At 42.8% G+C, this 23,173-nt stretch overlaps 1 protein-coding gene across 21 annotated transcripts in view; it reads left to right on the top strand.

Annotated features, from left to right (window-relative positions):
• MAGI2 (membrane associated guanylate kinase, WW and PDZ domain containing 2) overlaps window positions 1-23,173 on the top strand; it is a 628,972-nt gene that overhangs the window by 596,099 nt on the left and 9,700 nt on the right. For all 21 annotated transcript variants that reach the window (XR_014555823.1, XR_014555824.1, XM_083701301.1 and 18 more), the window contains one exon: window positions 4,883-5,021. Coding sequence is in view for 19 of the 21 variants with exons in the window: in XM_083701301.1 (XP_083557427.1) it covers window positions 4,883-5,021 (139 nt within the window). In the remaining 2 variants the exon portion in view is untranslated. The remainder of the gene's footprint in view (window positions 1-4,882; window positions 5,022-23,173) is intronic.

The raw sequence follows: 23,173 nt of genomic DNA, 5'->3' as shown, positions 1-23,173 counted from the left end.
ACGTCGACTGAAAATATTTACTAACCTGCTAAGCACATCTAGTAACCTGCGTTCATCAAAAGGCCCAATTAATGCCTGTCTTTCTCACTGACCCCACCACAATTCAGCTCTTTCCTCAGTATTCCTTCGATTCCAATTCCTAGATCTTTATTCTGTTGCCGATTTTCCAGCCTCTCACAGGGAAGTTGGAAGCTGTGTCAGAGCCATGGTTCCTCTGGCTCATTATTGCCTGCCTGGCTGACAGTTCATTCCCTTGGAGTTCCTGAGGAGTGAACCTTCTTCCCTCCTCCAGGAATACTTCACACAATACGTTTCCTCATTGTAAAATGATTCATGCACGTACACAGAGCAAAACGTGTGGTGGGAAGAAAGTGAAGTGTTTCTCCCTCTCCCATAATACTAGAACCAGGTTATCCATTAATGAAGCTGTGTTTTGGAAGATTCAGGACAGACAAGATGGAGTTCCTCACACAGCGCAGAGTTGACAATGGAATTTGCTCCCACAAGATGAAGCAATGGCTGCCAACTTGAATGGCTTTGAGAGAGGATTAGGCAAAGTCATGGAGGGTTGGGCTTTGCATGGCTACCAGCCATGATGTCTAGGTTCTACGACCACAGTTGGAGACAGTGTGCCTCTGAGCACCAGATGCTGGGAATCACAAGCGGAAAGGGTGCTGTTGCGCTCAGGTCCATCTTCTGGGCTTCCCATAGGCATCTCGTTGGCCATTGTGAGAACAGGATCCTGGACTGGGTGGACTTTTGGCCTGATCGCTTGGTTCTTCTAAAGGCAGCCTCTACAAACCGTACAGCTGTACAAAGTCATTGCAGGATCTTTCCACGCCCCTCTAAAATTAATTTATTAGATTTGTATACTGCTCTTCATCTGAAGATCAAAGAGCAGTTCACAACATAAAAATACAAAGTGAAAACACAAAATACATAAAAAAGCAAAACAAACCAAGAACCTCACTCCCACATACATACCCAAAAGGCCACAGAATGTTAATCAGCCAAAGGCCTGCTTGAATGAAAAATGTATTTGCCTGGCACCTAAATACATGAAATGAAGGCACCAGGTGAGCCTCCCTGAGGAGAGTATTCCGCAAACCAGGAGCCACTGCAGAAATGGCCTGTTCTCGTTTTGCCACCCTCTTGACACCTCATAGAAAAGATGCCTCAGAGGATTATCACAGGGTCTGAGTCAGTTCCAATGGGCAGAGGCATTCCTTGAGGTATTGCAGTCCTAAGTTGTCAGTGCAGTTGGGCCAGGATCGGTGTAATATGCTCAAATCCCAATGAGCAACCTGGCCACCGAATTCTGCACCAGACCAACTATTCTTCCTTGCCCCCTGCCACCAAAAGAAATGCCTGCCCTTGCATCTCATGTAGTACTGTAGCGCCAAACCAGAATCCTAAGAACAAAGCAAGCAGAAAGGCAGTTCTGCTGGATCAATATAAATACGCTTATCTGGGGGAACCTGACGTGTCAAAGAAAATAATAGAGCTATTTATTGGGAGAAATATAGTAGGAAGTTTATTAATGATTTACCTGCTAAATAGAGGGTTAAAAGAAAAAAGTACATACAAATGTTGCATACATCTGAGTCTCCTTATTTTAATGGTTTTTAAAAGCTTTACAATTTTATTTGTAATTAACCTATCAATAAAAATGTCACTTAGATGCTCCCTAGGAATATTATCTCCTCATTATTGTCACAAAACAGGCCGCTCAATTTCATAGCTCAGTTGTTCTAGAGCCTGGCTGGAGAATCTGAATTAATCTGAACTGAAATGACTTTTTCTTTAAAGCAACACACTCTCCTGCTTTCATAAATATAAAAGAAAAGAGTAATTAAGATGCATCTTACCATGGATCATAAATGCAACTGAAGTTTTTGTGTGGGGGTGTGACACGAACACTGTGTTCTGATGAAAGCCTGCATTTTATTTTTGGGGTGTGCCGATATCAAGCAGCTAGGTACATTAGTGGCTCGGCATGGCATCTCCCGCTGTGCTCTTCTCTTCTCTTGCATCTCCACCCCAAATATCATCGCAGATCCTTGGCTCCCAGCCCCCTTGCCACCCAAAGCTTCCCTTTCCTAAATATTCCTCCCTGAAACAACACACATTTCCCCCACTTCCCAATAAATATTCCATGCATATGCAATGTAAAAGATACAGCCAAACATTAGGCAGGTTTGTACAATGATTTAGAGGTTAATATAGCAGTTTAATGTCCTCTACTCTCCATCTTAACGGATTGTCCTAGAGTGAGCCATAGATAGCTAGTGCTGAGGGAACAATACTGTCCTTTCCAGTGTGCAGAATAAACATGTACCATAATGTGTCAAAACCATCTTTGCTCTTTGTGTTCCTTAGCACTCTTAAGATGCTGGGTTAGTTTCTCTGTAAGATTCTTCCACAATCTATTCAACCATGCCTCTATAGAGTCAAGGTAGTAGCTGTTTTCCATTAGTATTAATATTATTCTAGCTGCAGACATTAAAAAGTTTAGAAAGCCCTTAAACATCAATGCTAACATACAGATCCAACTCCAATCAGATGGGGCAGGGTAAGGTAGCTTCATTTGGGGGGTGGAGAGAGAGAGAGAGAGAGAGAGAGAGAGTATAAATCATTCATATTCAAATATGACTTAGATTTCCACCCAAGTCTGAGTTGATTTTCAGATGCCTCCCATAGTGAGAATTGTCTCCATGCTCTCAGGGGGACTTCTCCCCATGCTGAGCTATTGCAGAGCAGGTGTGTTGCTCTGGTATTGATAAATGTGCTTATTTAATCTGCTCAGCCATGTGTCCTGCTCTCCAGCAGCTCTACTTGTTTAGAAAATCCCATCTAGGTTTTATGACATTCTGTGCTGCAGTGATCAAATGTCCCAACAAAATGAGCTGCGGTTTTCTTTAGCTGGAAAGCATTGATAGTCAACTGTTGTTCGGTTGATACTGTGCTTTTGACGGAGCCCACATGCTCTTGTTCATGTGGGTGATAACCTCTGGCCCATCAAGACGCAGGAAAACAGACAGCTGTGGGGTTTAGGGAGCCCTGGTGTCGCATTGGCCGTTCTTATCAGTGTAGCTTGTTTGACAAATCAAGATACTCGTTCATGGGGACTAGTTTCTAACATGTTTCTCAGAAGAAACACAGGCAGAGCAGTTATAAATAAAGAGTGCACATATGGCATAAAAGAAGCAGCTTGTGTCCTAGGTATGAATTATGCTGAAGTTAAGAAAAGAAGGCCGGCTTATTGATTTGCTATCTTATATATTTCTATTCCGCTTTCAGGGTGCCTGCAAGGCAGCTCATAGGCTAACAGCAATCCAAAACAGTAGGAACAGCAATAAAATAGCACGAAACATAAAAAGATATTAACAGTAATAACAGCAGCAAATAAGAATCTGCTAAACCAGGGAGTTAATTTAACTTGGGTTCAAATTTGCACTTTCGCCATCTGGTAGGTCAGGGAGCAAATACCTGGCTCAAGATTATAACTGAAGCCATTCATTCAGTGTACTGATATAGACTGCTTCTTTCCAAGAATAATATCTTCATATAAAAAATAAGATGAGCATTGAAGACACAGCGATGTAAAGGAAAATGCCGTACATTCTTCAGAAAATAATGATGGATTAAGAATGGCGTAAGAATACATACAGCGACAAAGCAATCAATCGGGTTGCTATTTCCTACCTTAATTGAAAATTGGGCCTCCTCCTCCTCACTTTTGCAAGGAAGCATACTTTTCAAAAAGAATGTCTTAAGTGCCCTATCATTTGCTAGGAGTTGATTTTCTTTTAGAGCTGGGGCACAAACCATCCCATGTTAAGCACTCTTCATTCTCATTGATTTCAGTAGGAGAAAGTTAAGCACATGTTTAATTCCATCACGAAAACAAATGGGATTTAAATAATGGGCTGACTTTGCTACGTTGTGCCGTTGTTGTTGCTTATTTTACTTTTATTCCATATTGTAATGGTTATAGGGGTTGCTCGTGCGTAAGTTGCCGCCACTCCTGGGTAGGTTGCCTGGTTAAACCTTTTCTGTCTGGACAGCCCTTCACTTCGTGGCTGTTTCAGTCGCTAGCAGAATCCGTCAGTGGGTGTTTCTTGAACCTCTTCCAGCAAAGAAGTTCTTTGACGCCAAGTCTCCGCTTACTCTCCCTGCGCGGAAGTCTTCTGCGCAGGGTGGGTGTGGGCAGCGGAGCACCCGTGCCCTCTCCACTGGTCTCCGGTGAGGAGTACTGGAGCCCCCTCGCCGATTCCCCCATCTGCCCCGTTTATCCCTGGTGTTACGCTGATTTCCTTCCCCAGCCGATGAGCTGCCTCTCTCCCATCACTTGGGAGCCTTGCCTCTGCCTCTGGCTCCGATGGCAGTTCCCTGACACATATCTTCTCCTGGGAAATGTGAAAGCCTAAAATTACATGGCAGCCTTCAGTTTCAGACTACTTTGGCCCACTGGCATAGTCTATGAGAGCAGCTCTAAACAGGCCCATCCTGTTCCCAGGACTGAGGACCTTCAGAATTCCCCAGCTGCTCAGGATATGCAGCAAAATGGTTCCTGTTAAACTCTATCATTACCCATTACTACAGTTCTGTTTCTTAGGTCCTGAGCATCTGTACAAGTTACGGTCTGAACTAAATGTGGCTTATGGGTCAGGGAGGAGAGAGACCCTAGGATATGACTGAGGTTAATGTTACCTTCATCTTTAATTCAAGGCAGGAGGAAAAAATATGTTAAGGTATCTAGTACATTCAAATGCATTCAACGAATGATATGTGAATGACACTGTATGTTTATGTGTTTTCAACATTAAATGCTTCATTTCCCTTCGTCTAACTTGGCACCCTTTTTTTTTTTGTCTGGCAGGTGGGGGATCAAATAATTGAAATTAATGGGGAAAGCACAAGGGACATGACACACGCCAGAGCAATAGAACTAATCAAATCTGGCGGCAGGAGAGTGCGGTTGCTACTGAAACGTGGAACCGGGCAGGTCCCAGAATATGGTGGGTTTTCATTTTTATTAGTATCAATCTGTGGTTCTTTTGTCTTGGAAATTGCATCTGTTCAGTGCTATGTGTCAATTGCAAATGTGTCAAATCAGTACCATGTCCCTCTGGAAGTACATGCCATAATGCGTAGTTAAATCGCTGTATGCCTTTTGTAGATACCTACCAGCAGCAGAGGTAGAATTGCATTATTCCCAGCTACACAGGGGCCCCAAAGACCCATTAGATGCAATGCTTGACAGGGGAAGAGATGCTATAAACTTACAAGGAGAGTTTCATCAATGATTTTCAGGTAGCTCTCTCATATACACGCTGCATAAACTTGTTGGGGAGAAGTACAGTGGTACCTCGCAAGACGAATGCCTCGTAAGACGAAAAACTCGCAAGACGAAAGAGTTTTTCGTTTTTTGAGTTGCTTTGCAAGACGAATTTCCCTATGGGCTTGCTTCGCAAGACAAAAACGTCTTGCAAGTTTGTTTCCTTTTTTGAGCCTTTTTTGAGGTTTTTGAAGACTTTGCTGATTTTTGAAGCTTTTCCAAAACTTCTTTTGCAGCCATTTGGTAAGTTAAACTTTTAAAACTTTTTGGGGGGTTTTTGGATTTTGGGTTGGAATCCATGCTTCGCAAGATGAAAAAAATTCGCAGAACGAATTAATTTCGTCTTGCGAGGTACCACTGTACATAATTCAATTGCTAATCGAAATAACAAACATTTGTGAATAATACCATCAAAAGAGATTTCCAGAGTGTGCATTTTCTTTTTCTATTGATGTCTATTTTGAATTAGTTGCCAGTTTTGCTGCTTTTTGATCAGTTTCATTTGTGTGCACTGGGGGGGGGGGAGGTTAAAAATGCTTTCATAGTAGTGGTTTTAATGAGCTTTTAACTGTTTGTTTACAATTTTGTGGGGAAATTGCAAGCTGTTTGGGGAACCTAATAGGCTAGAAAACAGGAACACAATACCAGTTATAAAAAAGTATAAACATGCATAATATATCGTTAAGATTGCCCAGCCTTGTTTGTTTCTGTATCCATGGAAAAATGCAAGAGCTGCCTAGCCAGAGGAACTAGGCAGGGGTCCAGAGCTTCACAGCTCATGGGAGGCTTTGCTAAGCATTCTAGATGTCACTAGTCCTCAGTTCCAAGTCCCAGGTTTGAAAGGTGGAGTCAGGGTACCTGGAGGGTTGGACTGTAAGGACTGTGTCCCTGGGATTTTGCCCTGTGGGCCATGGAATAGATCAGTTCTACCCCTCCAGCTTTAAAGATACAGTTCCAGTGGCGGAGCCTTCCTCCCCAATTCTGCCAGCTCCTTCAAAGCCTTGGTCCAGTCAAAGCTCTGACATGGGAATAGCCCAAAAGGGCATTCTGGGAAGTGTTGAGGGCATTTTGGGAAGCAGCTTAGATCCAAATGAATCCCCAGTTGGGGAGATATTTAGTTATGCTTCTAAACAACTCCATTTTCACTACCACCCAGTTAACTAGAGCCTGGCAGCACTTTCCGTAAAGGAAGTAGAATTGCATGTGCATTTCCTTAAGATTTTGCTGTAAAATTCACTGGAGATTATAGGGTGAGAGGGACTAATTATACAAACATAGTACAAAGAATGTAATCTCCATGTTGTCTCTGGGAATGCAGTATTTGGGTAGAAAGAAATAAAATATTCTGTTACTAATCCAGAGTAGTTGGGAACAGAAAATCCCAAATGTAGCCTGATCATGCCCAGTCATTCATGGATTTGATCAGGATATCTCTACGGGAGGAAAAGTTTTGATTAATGCTCTGGCAGTGGAGTTGCCTTCACAGAAGGATGCACCGGCTAATAGCTTAAGGAAAATGGATGTTGCATATCTACCTCATATCTCAAAACCTGTTTATTGAGGATAATAATGGCCAGAGGAACCGAAATCTTCACAAGGGAGAATGAACACTCTTCTCTGAGTTGGGGCGGGGGGGGAATCAACATTATAACAAATGGCTTCAAAGCAAATAACTAGGGGAATGGCAAGACATCTTTAAAATACATGAAGCGGCAGGCTTGCCATATATGTGTGTATACCCAATTCATGTAATTCATTCAGTCAATTGAGTGTGCATCTATATAGATGTCTGCAGAAGCTGCCCACATCACAGTTGGTATGCATTGTCACATACCTGGTGGCAAGTTCATACAAGATTCCAGTATAACTCCGCACATGAGATTGCTTTACTGCCTAAAAGGTGATACTGTTTTGATTTTACAGGATTGTTTATTAATAGTATATTTTTGCTTAATCATTGTGGGGAAGTTTAATATTGTAATCTGGTTTCAGATAGGTCTGCCCAGGAAAGCAGCTTTAAAATGTTAAATAAAGAAATGCCCTCTACGTCAGTGTGTGAGCTGGCCCTTAGCTCTAAAACAAAACAGAAGATGGCAGCTCACAGAAAAACTATCCGTTCAGTACAAGCTGAATCGGGCTGATTATTAGCTACCTTCCTTCATTTGTTTAACTTTGAAATGGCTGCCTGCCTCCCAGTTTGCATAAACGCACTTAGAATTCAACGTGGCATCTTCCCAGATTCAATTTCAGCCTCCCAAAATTTCATTTCATTTTGGTAGCTGACTTCTGTGGCTGAGTCCTTATCTTGTTTTTCAGAAGGTAGTTCAATTTTCCAGCTAATGTGGAGGTTTCTGAGATGCACTGCAGTGCAAAATGCCCTAATTAAAGGCTCTTAGGCTTGATCAGGAATTAGAAATAGTATCCAGGGCCAACAACTAATGTATTTTTAGCTTTATACTCGAAAAATAAAGTGCTGCTGTTCAGTGCCCACCAAAAAGGGCATGTAAATTTTGTAGCATGTTTAAATCAAAACAGGCAGGGAGCAATTAAAAACATTGTCATATTTATTCTTAAAAATATATCCCACTTTCCAGGGAAACCCAAGACATCTGATTAAATAATCACAACACACACAAACACATACATAGGGGCATTTGCTAGAAGAAAGAGGTGCTGGGACTCACATGTTTATAAAAGTGTCATGGCTACTAGCCCAACATGGCTGCTGGAGGTCATTGCAAAATAACCTGCTTTTTCAACTTTTCTACATTCAGAAACAGTTGCAGTAACGATACAGATAAACTCTCTTCTCCCCCCGCCCCTATATGTCTTGCTAATGCCTAGGCCAGTCTTCCTCAAACTGGTGCCCTCTAGATGTTTGGACTATAGCTCCCATCAGCGCTGGCTAGCAGTTTAAACCCCCATCCTTCCTCCTGTCCACTTCCATGTCCCCTGACTTTAATCCTGCCCACACAGCTCCTTGTGAATCACCTCGCTCATTCTGGCTGCCAGGTGGCTTCACAGTTTCGGTGTTTTTGCAGCCTGTGGGCAGGCAACGCAACTCAGAGGTTGGTGAAGCTTGTCGGAGGCTCCATTCTGCTTGGTGAATCAGAAGTCATGCAGGCCTGTCCGAACCCACATTGCCTTCCAGAAACAGCCCCCACCCACCATGTCTCCCAAAGCACATCCATAGCAGGCCCTTACTCAGACTTCCTCTGAGTACAGGAGTCATAGATTGATTTTTAAAAATTCCACCAAAAGCCTCATCCAACTCACACACTCTCATATTAATGTTGCACTATTTATTTATTTTTTGGTCTGTATATTTATTTTGAATTGTTGTTGGTGCTGTTGCTCATGGTGGTGTTTTCATTACTAAATCGTTTTGGGAGGGGGAGTTGTCACCTTTTACCTGTCCTCAGTTTAGTGGTGGGGGTTAATGACAAGGCCAAGTATAGACGATACACTGGCATACAGGTGGTCGGCTCTAGACCACCACAATAAAGCAAATATCACATTAAAGTGAGTCACTTTTTTTTTTGTTTCTCAGTGCATATAAAAGTTATGTTTGCAGCTACTGTGGTCTATTAAGACAGGCCCCCCTGGCTGCAGGGGTGGAAGGGGGAAACCCTGGCTCCAGGCCAAGCCATGACCTCTTCCCATGGCCAGAAAAGGGTGGTGGTGGCTGTTTACAGCTGCACCCATGTCCTCGTAAGGCGCAATATCTGTGAAGTGCAATAAAGCAAAGGCAATAAAAATGAGGTCTGCCTATATTAGATATCACATTTACACTCAACCTTTTATGAAAGAATGCCCAAGGCAGCAAACAACAGCAGAAAATAACCAGCCCACATAACATAATAAGCAGTAATACAGTGAAGCCATATAAAAACCAGGTGTGAGTTAACAAGTCAATTTAAAAAAGGTTGCCAGTTTTAAAATGTTGTTAAATTAAAAATACAGATTAAAACACAGCAGCAGAGAACAACAAATCCACTCACAAGGCCAAATGGCTGCTTAAATAATGAAGGTTTTTACCTGTCCAGCCATCAACAAGGGGACTGGATGTTCTTAGGGAGGAAGTTCCAAAGAGACTTCCTGTAATTGGTCTCGGTCAACAGACTGGCTACAGCTTTCTGAACCAGCCAAAAGTCCCTAGTCTTTAAAAGTAGCTCTACATCAAGCATATTGTAACAATCCAAATACCTAACACACCTGGGGATGAGAGCAGTTGGCATGCAAATCTCTGCTGAGCAAAATTGCTTCTGACCACCACCCCAACCTAGGTGGATTTATGAATTAGCCCCAAACTGCAGGCCTGATTTTCAATTAAAAAAATAGCCCATACAAGTAAGCCTTGATGCTATAGGGGTTTTTCGTAGGAACTGCCCTTCTCCTCCTTGGTACACAGGTGCAGGTGCAGCCTGCCAGTTGTTAAGTTGTGGGTGAACATATCAGACGACACAGCGATTCTTCAAACAGCTCTTGTTTATTCAGAGGCCAGAACAGAACTGAAGGGCTCAGTCAGCCTGCTTATATAGATCTCCAGTACAACGTTACTGTAGCAACTTTCTAAAACTATCCAATCACTGAACGTCACTTTCGATCCTTCATTTGCATAACTATCTACAGTATACCCTGCTGGCCCAGGGTGAGAACTTCAGTACATAACACCAGTCATGGCCCCGAAGAGGAGGCTGTAGCGGCACATTCTCTGCTAGCTTGTACAGCCCTTTCTCGCCTCTCCAGAGCGACAGCTGCCAAAGAAATTCTGGCCAGAAATGGCATGTCTTGATTGTTAGGTCTCTGCAGAGGAGAAGAGAGCTGACAGGTTAAGCAGGAGATGTGTTAGCACTGCATTATGCGCAATAAGTGGCATTCCATGCATCCTTCCCCTTTGTGTGCACACTGGAGGGATCGAACGCAGTCATTAATGCAGCTCAGAAACAGGTCCATCAGTCCCACCTAATCTCAAGTCAGTTTGGGGTTTCCTTCACACTTTAAATTTGTTCTGATTTAGGATGGTTTTACAAATCACCTCAAGATTTATCTCATATTTCTTTAGGATCTGCTTCTCAAATATGTCTGTAGAATACTTCATTCTTTCACTAATATTAACCGCCTGCATGCATCTTTGTCTGACTTTTATTAGAAAAAATAAATTGGCTGTTACTTGTAAGCAACCTGCTCAGTTGTTCTAATAATCTAAGAATTCTTTGCAATGATAATAATAATAATAAATAATAATAATAATAATAATAATATGTCTTGATGTCACTGGTTCTGTTAATTCTAATGATTGGTCCTAGGCTGTTCCTCCCCTTCCTTTAGGAATGGTATCTTCCAGCCTCTCCATGTGCATGAAAAGTGACAAGCATGGCTCCCCTTATTTCTACTTATTGGGCCACCCTAAAGACACGGTGTGTAAACTCTGCATGCATATTTATTGTTCTCTAATATGCTTTCATTTTACAGAATTGTTTTAACTGAGTCTTTGACAAGTTTTCTCTTACAACTTAACTTGTTTGGTGCCTCTGTTAATTCTACATTCTCCTTGAAATTGAAAATATTTTTAAAAGCAAGATCAAAGTACATATTTTTAACACAAAGCCTTGGACATATATTTTGATTTGATAGATAGGGCTTTCTTTAACCCTGTTATTTCCCCAACATCCCTGTATTTCAGGATTTTATATATACTCATAAAGTTCATAAAGAATGCAAGGGAATCTCAACAACATCCTAAGGTGGCAATCCTATATATAGTTAGCATATACATATAGCTTCATTGACTCATTGACACATTTGGAATTTTCAAAAAGGGCTCTGGGCGCCACCATAAAATTGCTGTTTCAATGGCTTTGCCAGTCACAAAATGGCTGCCACTGGAGGCATGCACAGAAACAAATTGTTGGGCCTACCCCTCACTTGCACATTCTGTGCATGGGTTTCTTTGAGATTGGGAGAGACACATGGTAGAGGGAGAAAACACAAATCCCAGAAAGTAGGGTGGCCACCAAGCACAGATTTCTCCCCAACCCAGATAGAAGGGGGAAACCAAAAACAAATATTGATCCCCCCCCCCAAAAAAAAACAGAGGAGGAGAAGGAAAATAGCAAGCACACATACTTTGGCCCTTACCTTTTGGGTTACCCCACTCCTCTTCCTCCACCTCTCCCATTTGGTCCCCCCCCCCAAATATCTTTTTTCTTTCGAAACATTTTCAAGACACTCTGTCTCCCCATCACCTTGCTTTCTGCTTGCGTGCAGATCGCAGCTTAGAAAACTAGATATCTGAGGAAGGAAGTGGGAAAGAGAGACACTGTTTCCCCTTCCTCTCTCAACTCTGTAATTTCCAAGGCTGAGATAGTTCATTTCTCACTCCCCGTGAGAGGGTGGTGGTAACCCCTAGCGAAATGGGAGCACAAAGGCTTCACAGGCATTGGGAAGGCCTTCAGGAGTGGCATTGCACCTGCGCATGCCACAGTGAGGACACTCGTGCTAAAGCATGGTTTAGTGTTAGATGCATAAGCAGCAGAGAGCCTTGGGTTCACATATAACACATATATAATGTTTCTCATTACATCCAGACTTGGAGGACCTCTGACTGGTTCAAACTAGCCAGAGTTCCCACAGTTCATGAAAAATAAGGCTCCCTAAGGATCTTAGTTTACTAAAGTAAAGCATAGTTTGGTATTACATCCCAAAGCACAATTAATTTTCAAATGAACATAAGCTGCCTTCCACAAGCAGTGTTTGTGTGGGGATACAATTTAGGACTGTGTAAATTTCACCCCCTTCTAAGTCTCTTAGGAGTCTTGTGGTCCAATCCTATGCATGTTTACTCAGTGATAAGTCACTCATGCGCACGTAGAGAGGATTGCAACCTAACTTAGATTGCCCCAATTGGCTCTTTTTTGCTCAAATTTCTCTCTACTTCCCCATACCTAAAATGTTTGTATCATTTTGTCATGCTTTGCTGATGTCCAGTGTAGTACTTCTTATATGTAATACAACTCCCATGATGCATCTCATGTTTAGAATCATGATGGAACCTTCACTGCTTTCATAAAAAGAATGCAAGATGCTTTTGTATAAACTAAGAAATACCTTTTTAAAAAAATATTTTCCCAGTAGGTCACTTTCATTGCTCATCTCTCACCTTTACAGTGAAAAGGTGAGAAACCTTAATAAAACTTGATGAACTCTAGCTGACAGAGTTAAGGCTGCACTCCTATTCATGCGTATTTGGGAGTAAATCCCATTCAGTTCAGCAGGACTGAGTATAGGAGTGCAGTCTTTAATTTCCCATAGAAAATAATGAGGAGCCTACAAGTGGCTTGTGCTGATCGAGTTTCCCCATCATAAAACAAATGGCATGAATCTTTCATGAAAGACAGGACAACATACAAAATATAGCAGTCCATTATCGTTCTAAGCACTGTATTCTACACTGTTTCGTTTATGCAGTTCATTTGAAATGTAGTTTGACAGGGTGTTGGCAGAACAATATACTGGGGTGTGTGCTAGCTCACTTTCATCCTTTAATTAAGAGGTCAAAATAAAGCACTTTCTGCTTGGGTGAATTTTTCAGTCTACCCAAGTTTTTCAGAATGAATTTTTCCTGTTCTTGAATAGCTAACACTGATGGCTTTCGGATGTGCCTAGCTTTGAATTCACACATACAAAAGGCATGGAGCCAAAATATTCTCTATCCCATCACTCATTTCTATGCTCATCAGAGCATCCCACAAACAAACGGTGGTTTCGGAGTTCAGCTCCCTAGCCAAAACCAAGTTGTGGAAATTTACTTTTAAAAAATGGCACAGCATTGCAATTTATTTAGTTTAAGGATTGGCAGTTTATTCACAACATTTTTAAGTTCCAGCTACATAGTCAGTATCTGTGTACAAAACTTGGGCAACATCCGAAATAATCACTTCATAACATGAAGGTATTGAGGTCAATCCAACAGAATTAGTTGTGCACAATTAAAAGCTTAAGCTCCATTTATTTCAGTGGAAAATAAGCACAATTCATATTTACTGTGCAAAAAGATCATTTCAAACTCTGTGAATTCTTGACTTCATTATTAACTTTTTTAAAATGGTGAAAAGTGAAGTGCAAAATTACCATATTTTTTCGTCTATAAGATGCGCCCATGTATAAGATGCCCCCTATTTTGGGGGACTCCAATTTAAGAAAATGGGGGGAGATACTATCCGTGTATAAGACAAGCCCAGATTCTGAACATTATTTTAGAGTAAAAAAAAATAGTCTTATACATGGAAAAGTACTGTAAATGTGCAAGTCCCATTAATTTAGTCAGACAACTATATCTGCTGAATTGTGCTGACGAAAATTATTTTCAAACTCATTAGAAACTATTATCAACTCTTATGCTTAAAATAATAGTAATACGCCACTCTTGATAACAAAGTCCACTTGCATGGCTGCAATCCAGAAACCATTCAAGATCAAGAGTGAAAAGATTTCTGATTGCAGTCTGATTTGTTTTACCTGTTTAAAACAGCACAGCAAATGGTTCAGAATGAATGGAAATAAGCTCTGTTTGGTGCCATAAATGTATGTTTATTTTCCAGTCTCCAGTAAATTATTACAGTTACCATGACAAATGCATGTCAAAATAATATAACCTATTCACAAGTTTTTGAAAGGCCAAACATTGCAACGTAACTTCCTCTGTGATCATGGTTCTCTTAACATCTTTTTTTGTGTGTGCGCCAAGAAAAGGAGGTCTACCTCTCCTCTCTCCCTTCATCAAGCATACAGGCTGGATTAACCATTATGCTAAGTACCTTTACAGAGTGGAGCTCTAACTAATCTGGGGGCCTTGTTATGGTTGAGGTCTATCTGAACATTTAGAGGTTGTGTATCCTGTTTTTCTGATCTGAAGAAGGTGCCCACATAACCCCAAAGCTTCCTTCTTTACCACAGTTAGCTGAATCAAAGAAGCTGACTCCGTCATCTGGACTACTTTGAACCATTTAATTTCTTGGGACTGGCATTGCAATCACAGATGTAATTACTCTTTCCTCTGCGTTGGAGTGTTTTAAAATTCCTCCCACAGCACCGTTTTTATCAATAGAGCATGAGCTTCCGTGAGCAATTACCCTACTTCACCAGATGCTGGACTGGAACTGTAGGCCACAAGTCAGAGAAATCAGTTAATGGGTTGTTTACACTAAAGTCTTCTTCGGTTTCTAAAAGGGCTATTACCTCCTCATTGAACAATGCATTTGAGAATACCTGGTAAAAGGCAGTCAGAAATTATTCTCATAGCTTTAGAATGTCAGAAAAAGCCTTAATTAGATTCTGTTTCACATGGTCACATACTTGAATAAGTTCTGCTCCCATAAGTTGTTGTTGTTGTTGTTGTTGTATATTTATACCCTGCCGTCTTCTCTGATGAGACTCAGGTTCTGTATGTCCAACAGAAATTTTCCTTCCAAATACGGCTGCACTGAGGTCTCTGGTGGAGGGTCTGAGGAATTTACATGTTTGCTTGTTTGTTTGTTGCATTTTTATTTTTTTAATGTCAAATTGTGCTTGTTCTTTTTCTCAAATATAGTTCCATCTGCACAATATGGACTGCTAATAGGCACACTGAGCTAAAAGAACTAGCATGCCCATCCAACATTCTGGGAGGGCAAATTGGGACATGAGCTCCCCTCTGCTGCTGCCTCCACACCATCCTGCCCCGGACACCTTTACACACCACCACTGCTGCCCCCCCCATCTCACCACTGGACGCCCTTATCCAGCACTATCACCCACTGCCCCCCCATACACACACGTACGTCAGGATGCAACACCAGAGGAATAGGAGAGCGTGGCACCAAAAACACACGTCTTCTGGTTCCCGGGCTATTGTGGTACCGCCTTCTGGAAATATGGCAGAGGTGGCAGCGGCAGTGGTGGAGGCCATGGAGGCGGAGAGAGCTAAAATAGGACATCTGGGATTGGCATCAGAAGTTGGGGTGGCTTCTGTAAATCTGGGGTGCCCCGCTCAAAATGAGGCAATTGCACCATATGCACTAGCGAGATGCAAAGTGGATGAGATCTCCTCCCTGGGAGCAAGCAAGTCCCACTAAGCCATGGTTTATCTTTGCATTATGTGCAAACACAGCTATTCACAGCCCTAGCAGAAATGTGGGCATGAATTTCACAGTTGTGCAATAGATGGTTCTGTTAGGTTAGAACTTGTTGGAGGCTCTTTCATAGCACATAACCATACCACATTCCCAGATGCAAGGACATTAAAACATGAGGACTCAATCTGCCCAGCCTTGGGCCCTGAATAAAATAGACCTTAACACAGATTTAAAGGGATGGTTGCAGCAGGAAAGGTGAGGGATAATCACTTTGCCCCCAAGCGCTTGCTGCGTCTGCATAAGACTTCCTCTTTGTTATGTACCGTATTTTTCGCACCATAGAGCGCACCGGACCATAGGGCGCACCCAGTTTTTAGGGGGGGGAATCAAGGGAAAAAATCTATTTTTTTCCCCAGCCCCAAAGAGCAGCGTACAGGCTGCACAGAACCTCTCCCTGCCGGAGGGGTTGCGCGCAGCTATGGCACAAGCCAAGGCAGCGAGGGGGATGGATCCTGCTCGCTGCTTTTGCTTCCTCTTTAGCCCCGTGCAGCCTCTCTCTGCCGGAGGGGTTGCGCGCGGCTATGGAACAAGCCAAGGCAGCGAGGGGGATGGGTCCTGCTCACTGCTTTGGCTTCCTCTTTAGCCCCGTGCAGCCTCTCCCTGCTGGAGGGGTTGCGCACGGCTATGGCACAAGCCTGCATTCGCTCCATAGGACGCACACACATTTCCCCTCAATTTTTGGAGGGGAAAAACTGCGTCCAATGGAGCGAAAAATATGGTATCTTAGACCCATTTTCAGATTTGGCTTGTTTTTCTGTGCAAGCCTCTTTCTGAGTACAAGATTAAATGTAGAAATATATTACATGTGCCAGTAGTGTGTGACTGCACTTCATGGCAATTCTCATGATTTCAGGAGCTTCAAAATTGGCTGTTCAAAATTGGACGTGCATAGAAACATGACCTGGCTTTTGACCATGTGATCTGTTCCTTTGAGGTCAGGCATATGTAAAGTTCTACACACAGTAGATCCCCATGTACACACAGGGATCCAGACCTTGTATCATGGCCTTAAAAACTAAATAAAATAAAAGATTCCAAAATGAACTTTTGGGATTTGCACTCGAGGCCAATTGTCGCTTCATGCTTTGAAGACACAAACAGATTATAGGCAGATGCATCACGCTAAGCATGTTTGTTTATAATTTCTGTAGCATTTGTCAGTTTAAAAGGGTTTTATATTTCATAGCTCATTTATTCCAGGCAAAATCAGGTAGGTTAGATGGCACATGGGGTCAGCTGCTCAACAGCTCTTGATCTCCATGGCTGAGTGGCTGTTTGAAGCTGGGTCTTTTGCATGGCTTTAAAATGCAAAAGGGGAGTCTGTCTTCTACCCTCAACCATCTCTGTTTTACCAACAAGGCTGTGGAATTCTTTACCTCTGGAAGGAGGGACACTAATGGCTGCTGGACGTCAGAGAAGGATGAATCTATCCATTTTGGTTTCTCTCAGTTTCTCATGCTTCCAGTCTCCACCTTAATTTGCCTTAATTTTTAAGTTCTCACAAAATTTATCAGAATATTAGTGCTTCTTCTGATCTACATGATTTTGTATGCAGTTTTGCCTAAATATACACATTTTTACCTATTTATAATGCATTTTTATACACAATTTGTCCTAATATATGCATTTTTGTAGACATTATTTTGTTGGAGGACTGCATTACCAAATTCAGAGAAGCATGAAGTTTGAAGGGTAGCTTCCTATAAATCTGTATATTTAAATTTCGGGAAGTGCAAATTAGGTAGGTTCTCTTTAAAATACAAACTGAACCACTTTCTCTCCACTCTCATTCCTAGCAGACACTCCCCCCCTTTTTCCTTTTTTACTCTTCTAGCTGATTTGAAAATATAATTTTATTTTGCATTTGGCATATAAACTTTAGAATGAATTGTTTTCTTGCTGCTTTTCTTTGTAAACTGTGGCTGACTAGAGAGGAGGCGGTTATGGAAGGTTTTGTTTATAATTGCTAGTTTCCTTTTTAAAAACAGTATTGTTGTTTTTGTGACCCTGTGTGGAAAAGCAGCAGTTGGGTGCTTTAAATGAATAAGGGAATACCCATCTCCTCCCATTGCAAGCATCTTTCTTTAGTTGGGGTTGGAAGTGTTGCTGCAAGCGCTGCCATTGTTGTGGCTTCAAATATTTTGCCAGGAGAGGAACAGCCACCACCCTGAAGTTGGAGAAAGTCCACCCTCAGAACAAAGACTCTTCGCTAAATGACAATGGCCTGAAAGTATCTGATGCAGTTTCACCTCGGAAGCTGAGCAGATCTTAACCAGGCCAGAAGACTTCTAAGGCAGCACTTTAGTCTTTTGAGGGGAACAAGACGCCAATGAATAAAACAATCAGCATTTCTGTTTCATCAGTATGCATAAAGTGTGCGTGGCTCTGCACTACAAATTGCAGCAGTCAGAACCCGAAAAAAGTGAGAGCGCATCTAATTTTAACTGCATGCATCCTTGGGGCATGTCCCTTTGTTGATAGAAGCAAATAATGAATCGTGGAGCAGTGTGCAATATTGTAAGGAGATCAGTTTTTTTTTACCTGTCTGCACTCAGTCAGGTGGCATAAATCACAGTGCTAAAACCTCTGAATATTCTTCTGACTAAAAGATACAGCCACACAGTAAACTGAAGTTAATGAAGCACAATAGCTACATACACAAGAATTCTAGACATTCGGTGGTGATGTCAGGGTCTGCCATTCATTCTTGTTTATGAAAGAAAAGGCCAATAGCATGGAATGCTCAATGAATACCACATAGAGGAAGATAATTTTTAATCACTTTCCCCCAGAAAAGTGAAACTCAAAGCAGCTTACAAAAATTAACATTAAAAACAAGGACAAAACAACTTAGCATTGTGTGTGTGTGTGTGTGTGTGTGTGTGTGTGTGTGTGTGTGTGTGTGGTGTTGGCATCTGTCTGTCTCAAAAGACAATGGAGTGTACCTCTTGGGGTGAAGTCAAACCACAGCATTACCAGAACAAGACTGGGCAGTGTGTATAGAGCTCCTGGGCTGCTCAAATGACAAGATTCAAATCTCAGCCTTGCTGATGTGCTCCAATGGAAAGCACATCTGGCACCAACTTGGCTGCAGGAGTTGCTGGAAGGAGGCATGCAAGGCACCATCCAACCATCTTTGGGACTCGACTCTAGATTTCTGTAGGGTTTCCCGCTCCGCCATTTCTTGTCCCGAAGATATCCTGCAGGGCAGTGGAGGTTTAGGATCAGAGTCTTTCTTCTTCTAGATGGGCTACCTTCCCAGGCTGATGAGCCCCCACCCGCCCCTCATTTCCCTCTACAACACATACAGAAGCCACCTTCTTGACCATTGGACCCACTCTTGGTTTCGTCCACCCAATCCACCAGAGCCTGTCTTCACATGCAGCAGAAGTAACCTAACTCACCAAGAGTTTGAGACCCATGGGCTGCGGTCACTGGGTTTAGCCAGCCAGTTGGAGCTGTTCCCAGGGTGTGGCCACTGTCATTTGCTGATAGCTTCTAGGAGCCCCCAAAGGAGCGCAACATGTCTCCAACCAGTGTTGTCCATGTGTGCGTGTTTTTTTGTGCTGGTCATACCACCAAAAGATAAGCAGAAAATTAAGGTCCAAAGGATAATAATGTTTTTGCCGGGCACCAAAAAAGCAGATAGTGATGGCATCGGGGAGAGCAGTCCATAAACAGGGAACCACCATTCTCCTGTTGCTGCTTTCTGCACCTCCCTCACAGAGCGCACATGGAGAAGTGCCTCAAATGAGGAATGCAAGGTCCAAGTTCATTTATGGGGAGGGCAGTCCCCGCACATAAATGTATTGAGCTGAGATATTGGGCTGCAGGGCTGCATAAGGTTTATAGGTCAAAACCATCACTTTTAATTGGGCCTAGAATCTGATTGATAGCCAGTGCAGTTATACCAGGATTGGTGTTATGTGCTCAGACGGACTTGCCCCCATAGTTATTCTGGCTTCCGGCACCAGCTTTCTTGTGACAACCTTGACTGTGCTAAGATAGTTCATTCATATTAATATATCGTTCCAAGTAGCCATACTCTTCATTTCTACCAATTTCAAAAATCCATGGTGTGGAAAAGAAGAGATTAATTAAATGGATCAAACTAGTCGTTAATAACATTGTTCTGCAGCCTTCATTTCAAACATGATATCCAAAATGTTCTTGCCGTCTTCTGCCTCTGGGTGAACAGCTATTGAAGGATTTAATAAATAGGTGGTAGCTGGCAGTCTGGAGACAAAACATACCTGAATTGTAAAGTATGTGTAGTGGATTTCTTTATATTTGGTTTTAAAGTCAATGGGAAACGAATATCGAAGGGGCTAAATAGGAAGATTAAAGAGGGAAGCCTCAAGCTGGCTACATGGAAATGTTCTTGTATAAAAGGATTATAAGAAGCCCCACAGTTTGATAAACTATTTATTGGGATAATTGGAATTTATCATCTCCCCTCCCCTTTTGTAAAGGGATTGTTTTGAAAGTGTTCCCTTGGAGGGTCTCTCTTACAATAGGCACTTGGGAAAAGTGCCTTCAGATTAGACCTGCATAATGTTATGACCTCACCAAGCCCAATAAACCCATCAACCATGTCGGGCAGGCCACCACCAGGAAGGGCTTGGAAAAAAGTCTTGCTTTGTTTTGTTCTTTGCTGTCCCTTGAGAACCTCAAAAGCGGGAGCAGAGGCACTATTGACAAGCCCCAATACAAGGCTGGTGGACTTTGATATGTCTGTGGTTGGATCACAAGATCTATAAGCCTGACGTTGGGTCTGTGTCATGGGATTTGATCTGAGAAGTCCTCTGCCCTGTGAGCACCTATGGGCCAGGATCAGCTGGACAAACAGGCTGCCAGAAAGGCATAGGAAAGTCTCAACTCCAAGGTGTTGCAGTGCTGCAGTGTCCAAGCAGTCAACTGGACACAGAAGAAGATGAAAGACAGAGGAGAAATATACAAGAGCACACTGTAGGGCTCCTCTGTCTCCATGGACAGAAAAACACAGCCTATACTACTGTGTGGGAATTATTTTTGTAGATCTCAAAAGCAGAAGCATCTAAACTAGTTCCCAGAAATTGCCGGCTTGGAAGATCAGTAACCTCACAAACTTTTAGCATGGCACATTACTGCTATGCCTGGTTGTAAGAAGAAGGGGAAAACACCATGTCAGCTCTGGTCATTTTTGGAAAGAGGATAAGGTCCTTCATCCCACAAAAGCATTTATGACAGAACAAATAGACAGAAGCTGAAATCTGAAAGCATTTGATCTGGCATACCGGTAGGAAAGACAAGGAAATACGAAGAGCTATCTGAGCAGAAAAGAAATAGGCTGAGGAAGAGTGACAGGCCTTCAAGCCAACATTGTTCAAAGCCTTGGCAGGAAATTACAGAATAAGAGGCTGGTAAAAAAAGAAAGGGGGCACTCTTTCAGTAGAGTATTACATCAAACATAGGCCCACATCTAGTTTTCCAGGTTTTCCTATCTATAAACTGTTGTTAACTGTTGCTTAATTGATAAGTTCAGGAGTGTTATCTGTGAAGCTCTGGAAATGTTAAACTGCTTATTGGTTGCATTGCTAAATATGCAGACAGAGCAATCCTAGGAGAGGCCAAGGAATCACAGAGTAGAGGCTCCTTCCCTGCACACACAGCCCTCCTGACTCCTCCTGAGCAGGGCAGAAGGGGCAGGGAGGGAGGGAGAACAGTTGCCTTGGTCATTAACAGTGGGCTTACGTAAGGGCACAGAAAGCAATCAGCATAAAGGCGCTTCTGCCTTCAGGATGGTGGCTAATAAATTGTGCACTTCCTAACTCCTAAATTATTCCACGAATATAATATATAGCCCATTTACTAATTTATTAAAGTTACCCCCTTTATTACATTATTTATGGACCCATCTTATGACTGACTCTAGCTTAATTAGAGTAATAAAAACTAATCCAAAACTCATTATAATTTCAAATTCCACAGCACCTTGTGAAATAGTTTTTGCAGCTCTATTCCTGCTCTGCATAAGCTATACTCTGGCAGGACTTCTTCCTCCCCAGATGGAGTTCATCTGCAGAAGGAAAGGAAATTATTAATAGGAAAGTTGCCTTTTTAGTTACTTTAAAGATGTCAGAGCATTAATGCGAGAAATTGGGGTGGCAAAGCTCAAAGTGTGTGATGTACTGGAGCACATGCATGAAGCCTTTTGACCCCTCTCCATGCAGCCCGCCTGGTCCTGGGAAGCTGCTCTTCCTTTCCCCATATTGACCAGCCATCAGCTGGGTGCGGGGGAATAGAGTACAGCAATTTTAGCGGCATCAGGCTTGCTGGGAAGTGGACACGTCAACCTACCGTATTTTCCGCTCCATAGGGCGCACCTGACCATAAGGCGCACCTAGTTTTTAGAGGAGGAAAACATGAAAAAAATATATTCTGAATCGAATGTTGCACTAAACTATTTAAAGCAGCAAAGCGGGCGGCTCCTGTCCGCTTTGCTGCTTCCCTCAGAGGAGGGAAGGAAGGGGAACCATGGCTTATCTAAGTCCAGTTAATAATGCTGAGCCTGATTTTATATGCATCTCAAAGCCCTTGAGATATATACATTATAGTGACAAGCCGAGATAGGCCTCCTGCATAGGAGGAGGGGAGGAGAAGAGAGGGAGCCCTCATAGCTCAATAGGGAGAGCATGGAGAAGATCCCAAGTTCAGTCCTTGAAAGCTTCTCCAGGTAGGACTGAAGGTGTGTCTCCTGAAACCCAGGTGCCTACACCCGTGTAAGCTGCTCCCCTCCCACTTTCCTGCTTCAAAGGGAGCCCGGGAGGAGGGAATCCGCTGCAGCCTCAAGCAGCGAGAAGGATCCATGGGTCCCCTCCTTCCCTCCTCCGTGGTTGCTTTGAAGCAGGAAAATGGGAGAGGAGCTGCTTACACGGGTGTAAGCGGCTTCCCTCCCACTTTGCTGCTTCAAAGCGAGCCACGGAGGAGGGAGGGTCCAACGGAATCCCCTTCCCTCCCTCCTCCCCGGCTCAGCTTAGCAGCTGCGGCTCTTGCTGGCTTTACAATGAGCCGGAAGGAGGGACGGACGGCAGTCCCTCCTCCGGCCTCTCTGTAAACCCAGCCAGAGCCACAGACACACTCTATGCAGCTCTTGCTTTAAAGGGAGAGCTGCGCAGAGCTTGTCGGCAGCGGCAGCTCTTGCTGGCTTCGCTCCATAAGACGCACAGACATTTCCCCTTACTTTTTAAGGGGGGAAAAGTGCGTCCAGTGGTGTGAAAAATACAGTAATTCCCTCCTCCACACTTCTGATGCACCCCAGGTCTCTAATGGAAGCATGTGGACAACAATCTTGCCTGCATCAAGAGCGCTGGAACGGGGGCAGGTTAAAGTTTGGGAGAGGAAGATGTGGAAGAACTGGTGTGTGCATGTTGTAAGCGGGGACAAGGGGTTGAAATGGTGTTGAAAAGTCATAATACTTCATTCTTTCGTCATGATTCACAAATTAGAACTTAACGGGAATAACTGTGAGAAAAATAAAAGGAAAAGTTCAATAGAGGTTTCATGCAAATTCTGCAATTATTTTCTTTCTTATCTATCATCATCTTTCAAATAATGAGACCCAAAAGCATATCTTTTCCTGTTCCTGAGTGTGTAAAAAAAATTAATGTGGAAAACA

Source organism: Podarcis gaigeae (assembly GCF_964106915.1).
Source record: "Podarcis gaigeae genome assembly, chromosome: 10".
Classification (NCBI taxonomy): Eukaryota; Metazoa; Chordata; class Lepidosauria; order Squamata; family Lacertidae; genus Podarcis; species Podarcis gaigeae.
This window is presented reverse-complemented; position numbering and strand designations above follow the sequence as displayed.